The sequence below is a fragment of the Canis lupus genome, chromosome 2, assembly GCF_011100685.1.
Source record: "Canis lupus familiaris isolate Mischka breed German Shepherd chromosome 2, alternate assembly UU_Cfam_GSD_1.0, whole genome shotgun sequence".
NCBI lineage: Eukaryota > Metazoa > Chordata > Mammalia > Carnivora > Canidae > Canis > Canis lupus.
Genome location: NC_049223.1, coordinates 50,710,295 through 50,722,956, shown reverse-complemented (window position 1 = coordinate 50,722,956; position 12,662 = coordinate 50,710,295). Strand labels below are relative to the sequence as shown.

The window sequence follows — 12,662 nt, the reverse complement described above, 5'->3', positions numbered from 1 at the left end:
GAGTGGTATCTGGCTAGTAGGGAAACTAAGGCAAGGCAAGGCAGTTGATGCTTTGTATTAGGTCTGTAGGCTTTTAAAGCCTCACAAAGCCACAAGTTTCAGTAGTACTGAAAGTTATTATGACCAATAACTAGACTTTTATGTTTCAAAATCAAGAAGGATGGTGTAGGTTAAGGGAATTACCATTATCATGCTGATTTTTGACTAAAGGTTTTTCCTTCCCTTCCCTGCTTCCTTTTTTTTTTTTTTTTTCCATAGTCTTAAAGGACTGGTTTGTGTATTTTAATTAGGCAGGCCTTCATGGCTGGTAGCGTAAAAGGCCATATAATGTTTAAAAGCATCTTTACTTAATACCATGACCTCATTCTTTTACACTTTAACAGTAAAACTTTAAGTCACTAATTGGCTAAGATGAATTGGCCTGACCAAAGCCCAGGGCTCTGAAAAAAAATATTAATATTACAACAGATAACTGTATTTCTTGATTCAGCTGGCATAACTGAGACTTTTATTTCACTAAGGAATCCCTCTTTTATGCGTATTAGTTAGCAGTTCACTGGAGTAAAATATTGCATGCCTGGATTGTCTTAGCATGGAGACACTGGACACTGCACATTTTTCTCATCAATACGGCTTGAAAGAGTGTCTAAGACTTCTCTGCTGGCTTCTTAGCTAACAACTAAGAAACCTTTGTCAGGACGGCTGGAAAAACCAACACCTGTGGCCCTGACTGCTGGCTTCTACTGTGGCCCTGGACAAGCTTTTAGCTAAAGGAATGAGGAAATGGTTGCTTTAATTTCTTATTCTTTTATTTCTTCTGGTAGAATTAAGGCTAAATTTAACATGTTAAATTTGCATGTAATATTTTAAATCTATAAATGAGTGGAATTACAAACATATGTTATAAAAACACATTAAATCCACCCTTTAATTTACAAAATAGAATAGTAACACGGCTGCACTTACCTGTGCAGCAGATAACCATTCTCCTGACTTTTATGCTAAATATTTTCTCCAGTTTTACTGCTTACATATACATTATTTGGTTTTGTTTCCTTTTGAGCTTGATGAAATGATGTCTCACTGTAGTGTTCTGCGACATTTTTCTTTCATTGCTACTAAGATTCAGCCATGGGGCTGCAGGCTGCTATACTTTACTTACTTTCCTGATTATAAAATATTCCAATGTAAAAATACTAAAATTCCTTGATGCATTTTCTTGCTGATAGAAATCTGACTTGTTTCAGCATTTTGCTATTATAGGTAATGTTGCTATGAACAATAAAATTGTTGTCCAATTTCACAAATGCAAAAATAGGGATACCTGGGTGGTGCAGCGGTTTAGCGCCTGCCTTTGGCCCAGGGCGCAATCCTGGAGACCCAGGATCGAATCCCACGTCGGGCTCCCGGTGCATGGAGCCTGCTTCTCCCTCTGCCTGTGTCTCTGCCTCTCTCTCTGTGTGTGACTATCATAAATAAATAAAAATTAAAAAAAAAAAACAAATGCAAAAATATTTCTAGGTAAACAGTAAGGATATACTGAGTTATGAAGATTGTGAGATCCAACTTCATAATACTAAATTTTTCTCCAAATTAGTTACTACTCTAATTTTTTTTTAATTTTTATTTATGATAGTCACAGAGAGAGAGAGAGAGAGAGAGAGCGCGGCAGAGACACAGGCAGAGGGAGAAGCAGGCTCCATGCAACGGGAGCCCGACGTGGGATTCGATCCCGGGTCTCCAGGATGGCGCCCTGGGCCAAAGGCAGGCGCCAAACCGCTGTGCCACCCAGGGATCCCACTACTCTAATTTTTGAATTAACTTACACCCTTACAGGTAGTGCATAAACATTCCCACTGACTCATATTTACAGATACTGAGCATTGTTAAACTTATTTTTGCCAGCCTGATGAGGAAAAATTGTATCTTAATGTGACCTTCATTTGTACTTCTCCAATTATTATTATTATTCTTTAAAGATTTTATTTATTTATTCATGAGACACAGAGAAAGGCAGAGACATAGGCAGAGGGAGAAGCAGGCTCCCTGCAGGAGCCTGATATGGGACTCGATCCCGGGACCCCAGGATCACGCCCTGGGCTGAAGGCAGAGGCCCAAACGCTGAGCCACCCAGGAATCCCTGTATTTCCCCAATTATTAATGAGACTGAATATCTTTTCATGTTTAATTGCCATTTGTGTTTCTCCTAAAATATCTTTTCATGTCATTTGCCCATTTTTCTTTTGCAATGTTGGCCTTTTTTTATTGACTATAGTAGTACTTTATATATCCTAGGTACAAATGTTTTTCTAGTTCCATATTTTACAAATTTCTTAATTTAGTATTTACATATTTCAGTATTTGTTAATATTAGTGTCTTTTCATTTTATTAATAGAAGTTCTTTTTTTTTTAAAAGATTATTTATTTATTTTAGAGAGAGAGAGAGAGAGAGCACACACACACTAACAGCGGGAAGAAGGGCAGAGGGAGAGGGAGAGAATCCTCAAGCAATTTCCCTGATGAGCAGGGAGCCCAAGTCAGGGCTTGATCTCAGGACCACAAGATCATGACCTGAGCCCAAAAGCAAGAGTTGGATGCTTAACTAACTGAGCCACCCAGGTACCTCCTAAGTTCTTTATTTTAATGTAGTCATGTTTATCAGCCTTACATTTTACAGTTAGCATTTTGGTGTCTTGTTCAACAAATATATCCCTGCTCAGGTGTCATAAAGATTTATTCCTATATAAACTTCTAGAACTTGTTTCTCTGTTTGATTGTGAGTAGGAGATCCAATTTTTCCTTTTCCTATATAGATAACCCATGTCCTAGCAACAATCACTGAAGTCCTATCTTTTAGATCTGTCACCAAATGTTCCTCACTTTAGTTTGATGAATAATTACCTCTGTGGCTCCTGGGAGGTTACTATTTCTGAGCTTCAGCATATCTATTTATAAAGAGGGATGCTTCACAAGGTTGGTATAAAAGTTAAATTAGGGCAGCCCGAGTGGCTCAGCAGTTTAGCACTGCCTTCAGCCCAGGGCCTGATCCTGGAGACCTGGGATCGAGTCCCACATTGGGCTCCCTGCATGGAGCCTGCTTCTCCCTCTGCCTGTGTCTCTGCCTCTCTCTGTGTTTCTCATGAATAAATAAAATCTTAAAAAAAAAAAAGAAGTTAAATTAGATAACTACAATGTTGTGCCAATGTAAACTACTAACCACAAATTAGGGAGGAGGTAGGAAGACTATGGTATGCTAGTCTCAAGCTCTATTGTAATTTCATCCATCTATAGTCACCACAGGACTTATTTTGGAGGTTTTGAAAAATAATTGCAAATTAGTTGATACTTCTTAGACGGAGATGCACTGTCTCTTGAATTTGGGCAGACTGCAGGGACTTGTCAATCAATACAGTATGGCCAAAGTGATGCTATGTGACCTCCAAAATGGTCAGAAAATGCAATGTTGCCTCTGTGTAGTTTGTTGAAACACCCTTGTCAGAGTTCTGAGTTTCCATGAAACAGATCCTACTACCCTGATGCTGCCATGCTATGAGAAAGTCCAAAGTAGTCCATGTATAAAGACAACAAGGAGATGCCTTGACATAACATGAAGAGAAAGATGTCTGGTTGGCCTCTACATGCTTCAGCTTCAGCCACCACTGCCTTAAATCCATGCAAGACCCCAAGCCAGAACTATCAAACTGACTTTTTTTTTTTTTTACGATTTTATTTATTTATTCATGAGAGGTGCAGAGAGAGAGGCAGAGACACAGGCAGAGGGAGAAGCAGGCTCCATTCAGGAGCCTGATGTGAGACTCGATCCCAGGACCTCAGGGTCACGCCCTGAGCCAAAGGCAGACGCCCAACCACTGAACCACGCAGGCGTCCCTCCAAATGACTTCTTTATGAATTCCTGACCCACAGAAATGGTGACAGAATACAAAATGATTGCTGCTATATTCAGCCAGTAAGTTCTGAAGTAATAAGTTATATATCAATATATCACTAGAAGCCTTACTAAGCATAGATTTTACATAAAGAACTGTGAAAAATAATTTCATATTTTTACCATCAATCCTAAGTGAAGAATAAGATGATAGCTAAAATAACATCTTATATCGAATTAAGAATATTATAGTTCATTATCTACATTGGTGGTATCTTGAGACCTCAGTATTATTCAGAGCATCCTCATTTTAGTAGATCATGCTGAAATTGCTGACTTAACATAAATTTAAAATCCTATCACCCAGCTTAATGAAGGGGTTATGTATTACACCATGGTTGCCCTGTTTTACTTACAACATTACAGAGAAATATAAATAGAATACTTAGATATATCTAACTTTGTCTTTTTTAAATATAATTTTTTTTAATAGAGAGAGTGTATGTGCAAGTGCATGTAAGCGGGCTGGAAAAGGCAAGGGGAGGAGCAGAGAATAAGGGAAAGAATCTTAAGCAGGCTCCATACCTGACATAGAGCCTAACATGGGCCTGGGTTTCATGACCCTGAGATCATGACCTGAGCCAAGAGTTAGCTGCTTAACCAACTGAGCCACCCAGGTACCCCTAACTTTATCTTTTAGTATGAATGAGATGAGATTTATCATTTGTTAAACTGTCCAATGCTAGCACAGAACTCACACTGATAGTTTTAGATTTTAAAAAGTACTGCCTAAATACTGGGTAATATATAGAATTTCTGAGTCACTATATAGTATACCTGAAACTAATTTAACACTGTATGTCAACTATACTGGAATTAAAATAAATAAATACTACCTAAATAAATGCATCTATTTGTCAAGGAATGTGTTTAAAGGGAACTAAATTCACTAAGTAAGCTCCAGTGATTAAAAAACCCACAACAGTTATTTTTTATTATTCCGATCTAGTCCTAACAGACATTGTAAAAGCTTCTAAAAACGGTTGCACAACAATGGACAGGTATGATAATAATTACTCCTTTGGAAAAAAAAGAAAAAAATGATGGAAGCAACTCTAAAACTACCGTAAATTATTACAATAAAACCTTTGAGGAAAACAAACAAACAAACAAAAAACCTTTGAGGGATGCCTGGGTGGTTCAGTGGTTTAGCGCTGCCTTGGGCCCAGGGTGTGATCCTGGAGACTCTGGAGACTCGGGCTCCCTGCGAGGAGCCTGCCTCTCCCCCTGCCTGTGTCTCTGCCTCTCTCTCTTTCTCATGAATAAATGAATAAGTCTTAAAACAAACAAAAAAAACCTTTGAGTGAACCAGCCCAAACAAATGGACAAATAGATGAATGCACTGGTATCTATCTGGTATATTTTACTAGCATACTATATAGGCAGCAGTTTGTTCCCAAATTTAAAAGTATAACAATATAAATAATTATAATAATATAAAGAAATCTAAAGTGACAAACCTCCTGTATCTTGCTAACATTCATAAAGATCAGAGAAAAACATTAATACAACATATTACATTAGGATTGTGATATCTTTTTAAGGCTTGAAAATCCCAAATGAAAACTTACAAGTCAGAATGGAAACAGAGTTCATCAAAGGAAATTAGAAATTCTGGGAAAAGGTTCTGAAATACATATATAATATAGAGCTAGAAAGGAAATCAGATTTTTTAAGGAAATAAAAAATAGAAGACTGTAAGGGCCATGATTTGAATCACACAGAATTAATAACTGGGGTCAAAAGAAGAAAATAAAACAATGTAGCTAATAAAGAACACTCATAAAATTATTACAATTTATGTTATTTTTATAGTGCTAGAGATGAACAGTTATGAATCACACAGATGAATATAAATCACAGGGGGGGAAAGTGCCTGTCTGACATGAGAGAAGAGACAGCATGTACATCTCACATGTCTAAATAAAGTCTTAATTACATATTCTTTAGTATGTCACAAATAAAACATCTGAAACAAAACTGCTGTTTCATTTCAATTCTTGTCATAATTTGCTAAAAAGAACAAAATTTGAGATTTTGCATAAAGACACATGCAAAATTAAACAAAAATGTCTAGGATTATAAAACAATGGTTGTTTTTCAAACAAAGTGCTGAGCGTCATGAAAATAAAAATTCAAAGCAAAAACATAATGACAATGCTGGGAAACAAATCAACATTGGTGATGAAAAGATCAAAAACCCTCAAGGCAGACCCTAACTTAAAATATCCATTATCCATAATTTCTGTGAGTCCTGAAAAACATAAGGATGATAGACAGGAATGACTGTGGCGGGTAGTATCAACAGTATGTCATCAATATCATGGCCCAAACCACATGATATTTATAGGTAAACAACTCATAATCCCATTTGGTTGTAGCTGACCTGATCTAATATAAACCTTGCAACATTCCAGAAATTCAAAGAGGTTTTTACATCGAACCATTATGTTCAAGATGGTCAAAAATCCTTAGATTTATAGCTGTACACTTTTTTATACCTGGTCTTTAGTGTTGAACGTGAACAGCAACTCAACATAAATCTATAACACTGTGCTATTATAACACTGTGCTATTATATATAACACTGTGCTATTATATAATATATATATTATATAATAGCACATATATATATAACACTGTGCTATTATTATAGTATAACGATATGGTGTAATATAACAATCTATGGTATAACAATATATAACACTGTGCCCATTATTATAATAATTAAAAACAAAATCTAGAAACTTTCAGATACTTTTGATTGGGTTGGTCAAAGATTTTTACTTTTTTATTATAGATTTTGTTTTCTTTTTAAAGGGATTTATAACATTGGAGTGCCTGGGTGGCTGAGTCGGTTAAGCATCTGACTCTTTTTTTTTTTTTAAGATTTTATTTATTTATTCATGAGAGACAGAGAGAGAGAGAGAGGGGTGGAGAAGCAGGCTCCACGCAGGGAGCCCAACATGGGACTCGATCCTGGGACACCAGGATCACGCCCTGGGCCGAAGGCAGGCACCAAACCGCTGAGCCACCCAGGGATCCCAGCATCTGACTCTTGATTTCGACTCAGGTCATGAGATCAATCCCCAAGAAGGGCTGTGTGCTCAGCAGGGAGTCTGCTTGAGAGTCTCTCCTTCTTCCTCTGCTCCTTTTGCTTGTATGCACTCTCTCACTCTAATTAACCAATCAATTCTTAAAGGGATTTATAATATCATTTACCTGTAAATGAACAATTCTCAGAAATATATCTTCTCTCATGCTCATCTCAATATCAAAACGAGAAAGTCTTTTGTCTGCTTCTGTACTTGCTGCCCGCACTTCTTTGTCAGAAGAGACATGCTGAGGAAAGTCTAGCATGGTTCGCTCCACTGGCAATAGAGGAAAAAAAAAAACCATAAGGACTCATTGAATCAGGACTAAGAAAAATACCTCCTACCTGGATGAATGATTAACCCAATTTAAGTTTTTCATTTTATACTTTCTGTAAAGGTTCCTGAGACTATCAAGAAATAGCATCTAGTGGCCCGGGTGGCTCAGCGGTTTAGTGTCGCCTTCTGCCCAGGGCGTGATCCTGGAGACCCGAGATCGAGTCCCACGTCAGGCTCCCTGTATGGAGCCTACTTTTCCCTCTGTCTATGTCTCTGTCTCTGTCTTTCTCTCTCTGTGTCTCATGAATAAATAAATAAAATCTTAAAAACAAAAAAAGAAATAGCATCTAATGCAGGACTTGGCTGTGGCAGAGCATTACTAGGAACAATCAGGGTAGACACTGTGCAGAGTATGTGTAGGGTGTAATTTATTAACTGGGAATGCAGAAGGATAAAGACATAGTTCTCCTAGTGACACATTTTATTTTATTACTATTATCTTGTATTTTTTGTGATGTATTTCATTGTCTGGGATGTGAGAGTATGGAACAATATGTGAAAAAATAACCATACAGGACAGAGCAACTAAATTGTCAAATGAATGCGAGAGTAACTCAAAGACAGCACTACTAAGGACTGGAGCCCTATGTGATGCCTTATGGATAAGGCTGGACCCTAGGATGGCAGGGCAAGAGGAATATCTCAGGAGAGGACTAGAGAAGTAGAGACGACAAGCGTGGGACTGGCAGAGACAGGATGTTTTGGAAAAAAGAAGACCAACTTAGTGAGAGGGGGTTTGTTTAGAATAGGAGTTCTTAACCTTTACTAAAGATTCCTTAGAGAATCTAATCAAAAACTCTCTCCCAAATACACATATTCATACAAGCATAAAAAGTGCCATACAATTTCAGAAGATTCCCAGAAATCTCAGCAGACACATCAAGTAAGAGGCTCAATACTGGGGTTACTTCTGTTACATAATGGTAGTAATGCAGTCTGCTCTAATTTTCACATATTAAAATGATTTCTTGGGTTTTTTTATACATTTGTATTTTGACTTTAATTGGGCAAAAGTCTGACTAACCCATACAACAGGAAAAAAATGAGTATAACTTATAGGGATGGTTATAGCTATGCTGTGACAATGAATACATTTTTATTATTTTTAGTACTTTGAAGGAATTATAAATAGGTAAAACTTCCTCATGTGAATATGGTAGAGAGTAGAGCTATCCTTTACATACCAAGAAATTGTCCAGTTAAACAAGCTACCTCACTTTAATCAGTCCTCTTAAAACATAGCTACAAATAAAGCTGTTTGAAAATTGCCTCAAATATCAGAATGAGTTCATAATGTGTGGTTTAAAAAATCAAATTGAATAATTATTCTTTAAGGATTTAAGGAATAATTATTTTTAAAATATATAGTTTTATGTCCCTTGATTAAAGAAAGAATGGAACAGAATTAAAATTTCATACATAGCACTTCTTTGAATAATAAACTACATAGTTATAGATTCTGTTTACTTTTTAAAAATTAGCTCAAGAAGATATTAGGAAAAATCAAAATTGCAGAACAAGAACGAAATGAGCAGAACAAAATGCAGGAGCCTGAAACTGGAAACATATTCTTAAACAAACAATAATACTAAAAACCATTTCCTTCCTTTGCCACAAAGACCTGAACCAGACTTATGTTCTCACTGCCAAACTATAAACAGTACATGACACTAGACAAATGAGGTTTTAACAGCTATTGCAGGAGGCAGATTAAACTCTAAGAATATATACTGATAAGAGGAAATTTGTTTTTAAAAATCTATTCCTGAACTCAAAAATTTCTATGATTAACTCACAAAACTAAACTTATGGGATAGCAAGAATATTAGAAAACTAAAAGCATATCTAAAAGATGTATTATTGGGGAAGAAGCAGAATTTAAGATAATTAAAAAAAAGATTTTGTGCTTTCCCCACTGATTTTTGTATTTGTTGAATGCAGAAGTCACCAGGCTGCCACACTATCTTGGCCAAATGTGACTGCAGAAGAAATGAGTCTCTGAACCAAGGATAAACCACATATGGGGAGGGAGATACGTATGAAATTGTGTTCTGGGAAAACGCCAAGTGGGAACCAACTCCATCCCTTTGACTATGACTAATGAGACCAATGAGGTCTTTTTTTATTCAGGAGTTTAAACTCAAGACTGTTAGCCAGATTTAATGGCCATTAATCAGAGTGAAGCCATTGGTGGTAAGAGGCAGAAACTGAAACAGAATAGGGGAGGTAAGAGAATCCCTATTATGGTGGGAGACAGGTAGGGAACTCTCGGTGTTGAGGGGTTGGTGGGGATAAAGAAATGAGTAAGTCACTAGAGCTGTGCAGGATTCTGGACAACCTTCCAAATTCCGGAATACATACAAATGTTTCTGATATCCAGTTCTACAGATAACCTATGCTCTTACAAGGCCTGGATACACAGCCAAGGTCGTTTAGTCATAATTATACTCCAGAGTACACCTAACCCTTAGAGGCAACTGATGTGAATCTTCACTCCTTTATTTCAAAGGACTTGTATGATAAAAATAATATATTTTTAGTGTAGGAAATATAGAAAATAGAGAAAAGCAGAAATAGTGAATTTTTAAAAATCAACTGTAAACTCAATACTCAAAAAATAAGCTATTATTAAAATTTGTGTATTTTCTTCTCGTTTTCTTCTCTGTGCTTTTTTTAAAAAAAGTAACTAAATACTGTGCTTCTAGCATGATTTTAATGGCTCCACAGTGTTGCAGAGGCTGAGTGTACTGTTATTTAGCCTATTTGTTGCCACCCAGGGATTGTTTCCAAGCTTTTGAGAGGACAGAGTACCTATTTAAACATAAATTTACACAAAATTTCTCCTGCGTCTGAATATTTCCTTAGATTAAATGCCTGGATGTGGAATTAACAGGGCTAGGATATGAACTTCTTAAGCGTTTTGATATGTCAAAATATTCCCTAGGAAGCAGTTGTAATAGGAGTGTACATTCTGTAGCATCATTGCCAACACAATAAAAACAATTTTAATCTTATTTAATTGAATTCTAAGCAATTTATTAATCATTATGGAAAAATCAATGTCTTGTAAAATTGGAAAATGGACTGCCAAAACAGAATGCATAAAATGGTTGATGCCTACAAAATGCATCCTACTCACCTATGTACTTCACCTCTACATCTGCCAAGGCCTGCAAACAGTTCTCATAAGTTACTTCCTCAATGTCAAGCATTCCAATAGCATCGTACACCTGTTTGGTTTGCACAATGAGCTCCTCAGTTCTTGTTTTAATTTGCTCTGGTGAAAGATCCCATCTTAAAACATTTCTGCCAGCCACAGTATAGGAAGACATGGCTTGAAGAGGAGACCTCACTTCTCTTCCTAAAGTCATGAATAAAATCTTGGAACCACCAACTCTGAAAAGAATCAGAAAAATAAAAATCAGGCATTTGTTGGTCCAAAGTCGATACACAGATGTGTATTATCTAATTAAATTAACTTTTTAATAAAACTGAGTAAATCCCTTTCGGGTGAACTTACATAAAATAAGCATAAAACTAAATGCCTTTGCATTTTTCCCCTTTGACTACAGACTTAATGGAATTAGTACTTACCAAACACTGAATTGGTTATGTAATTAAATTATGTTGAGAAATAAAGTGTCAAAGACATAACAACTGTCCTTTATAAATTAAGCCAGTAATCTTTCTTATTTAAATGTTTTCCCTGTGCTGGGATGTCTAGTTGGCTATGATCTTGGGGCTGTAAGTTCAGGCCCTGTGTTGGGTACAGAGATTACTTAAAAAACTAAAATCTTAAAAAAAAAAGAAGAAGAAGAAATACATGTTTTCCTGTGCTAACATCTATCTACAATGTACCAGACTCAAAAAATGTTTTAGGATTCAGCAAGGAAACATTTTCAAAATGCTCTTTTTATAATGAACACCAATGTAAAAAATTTTTTTTACAAAAATTTCATGTAAATCAACTATGGCAATCTGAATTTAAGACTGGAGAAATAGGGACACCTGGGTGATTCAGCAGTTAAACATCTGCCCAGGGATCCCGGTGGCTCAGCGGTTTGGCGCCTGCCTTCGGACCAGGATGTGATCCTGGGGTCCTGGGATCGAGTCCCACATTGGGCTCCCTGCATGGAGCCTGCTTCTCCCTCTGCCTGTGTCTCTGCCTCTCTGTGTAGCTCATGAATAAATAAATAAAAATCTTTTAAAAAATAAATAAACATCTGCCTGCAACCCAGAGCATGATCCTGGAGACCCAGGATCGAGTCCCACATCGGGCTCCCCGCATGGAGCCTGCTTCTCTCTCTGCCTGTGTCTCTGCCTCTCTCTCTCTGTCTCTCATGAATAAATAAATAAAATCTTAAAAAAAATGCTAGAATTAAAAAAAAAAAAAGACTGGAGAGATAAACTCTGGTATTGCTATAATGTTATTCTAAAAAATAAAAGAAAAAAGAAATTGTCATGATACCAATCCTTCACCTCCCTAAAACTCTCAAACTAATAATTGATGCCATATGTGTATACATATGTAATATATACCATTCAATATAATTTTAGAGCTTATAAATAAAAATATTATAATTAATAGCTAACATCTGTTGTATGTTTAGGCAGTGTACTAAATGCTTTCCATTTATTCACTCAGTCCTCACAACAAAACTATAAGGTAGATACTATGGTTATTTTCATTTTATTTTATTTTATTTTTGTTTATTATTTTTTAAAGATTTTATTTATTTATTCATGAGAGACAGAGAGAGAGTGAGGCAGAGACAGAGGCAGAGGGAGAAGCAGGCCCCATGCAAGGAGTCTGACGTGGGACTCGATCCTGGGTCTCTAGGATCACGCCCTGGGCTGAAGGCGGTGCTACACTGCTGAGCCACCCAGGGGATCCCTGGTTATTCTCATTTTATTTACCACAGAGGAAACGAAAACACAGGAAAATCAAGTAACTTGCCCAAGGTCATGCAGATGGTTAGACAGTAGAGATCCAGAACCTACACTCTTAACTACTATGCTAAACTTCATTCCCATTATCTTACAAGACCCTCAAGACCACCTTATGTGGTTGGCAGTGCATTATTCTCTTTTAATAGCTGATTCAGTTGAAGCTCAGAGAGGCTAAGTGACTTATTTAAGGCCATTCACTCAATAGATACCTATAAGCATATACCGTCTGGTCATTATGACAGGCATCAAAGATAAACAGGCAAACTGACTAGGACCCTGCTGTTAATAATACAGTGGAGAACTCTGAAAGACCACAGAAGGAACTTTTCTAGGA

General features: G+C 36.7%; 1 protein-coding gene across 5 annotated transcripts in view; it reads right to left on the bottom strand.

Moving 5' to 3' along the window:
* Positions 1-12,662, bottom strand: part of NLN (neurolysin) — a 94,450-nt gene that overhangs the window by 48,478 nt on the left and 33,310 nt on the right. For all 5 annotated transcript variants that reach the window (XM_038530728.1, XM_038530731.1, XM_038530730.1 and 2 more), the window contains 2 exons: positions 10,518-10,774; positions 7,170-7,318 (listed from right to left, as the gene is read on the bottom strand). In XM_038530728.1, the coding sequence (XP_038386656.1) occupies positions 7,170-7,318; positions 10,518-10,774 (406 nt within the window). The remainder of the gene's footprint in view (positions 1-7,169; positions 7,319-10,517; positions 10,775-12,662) is intronic.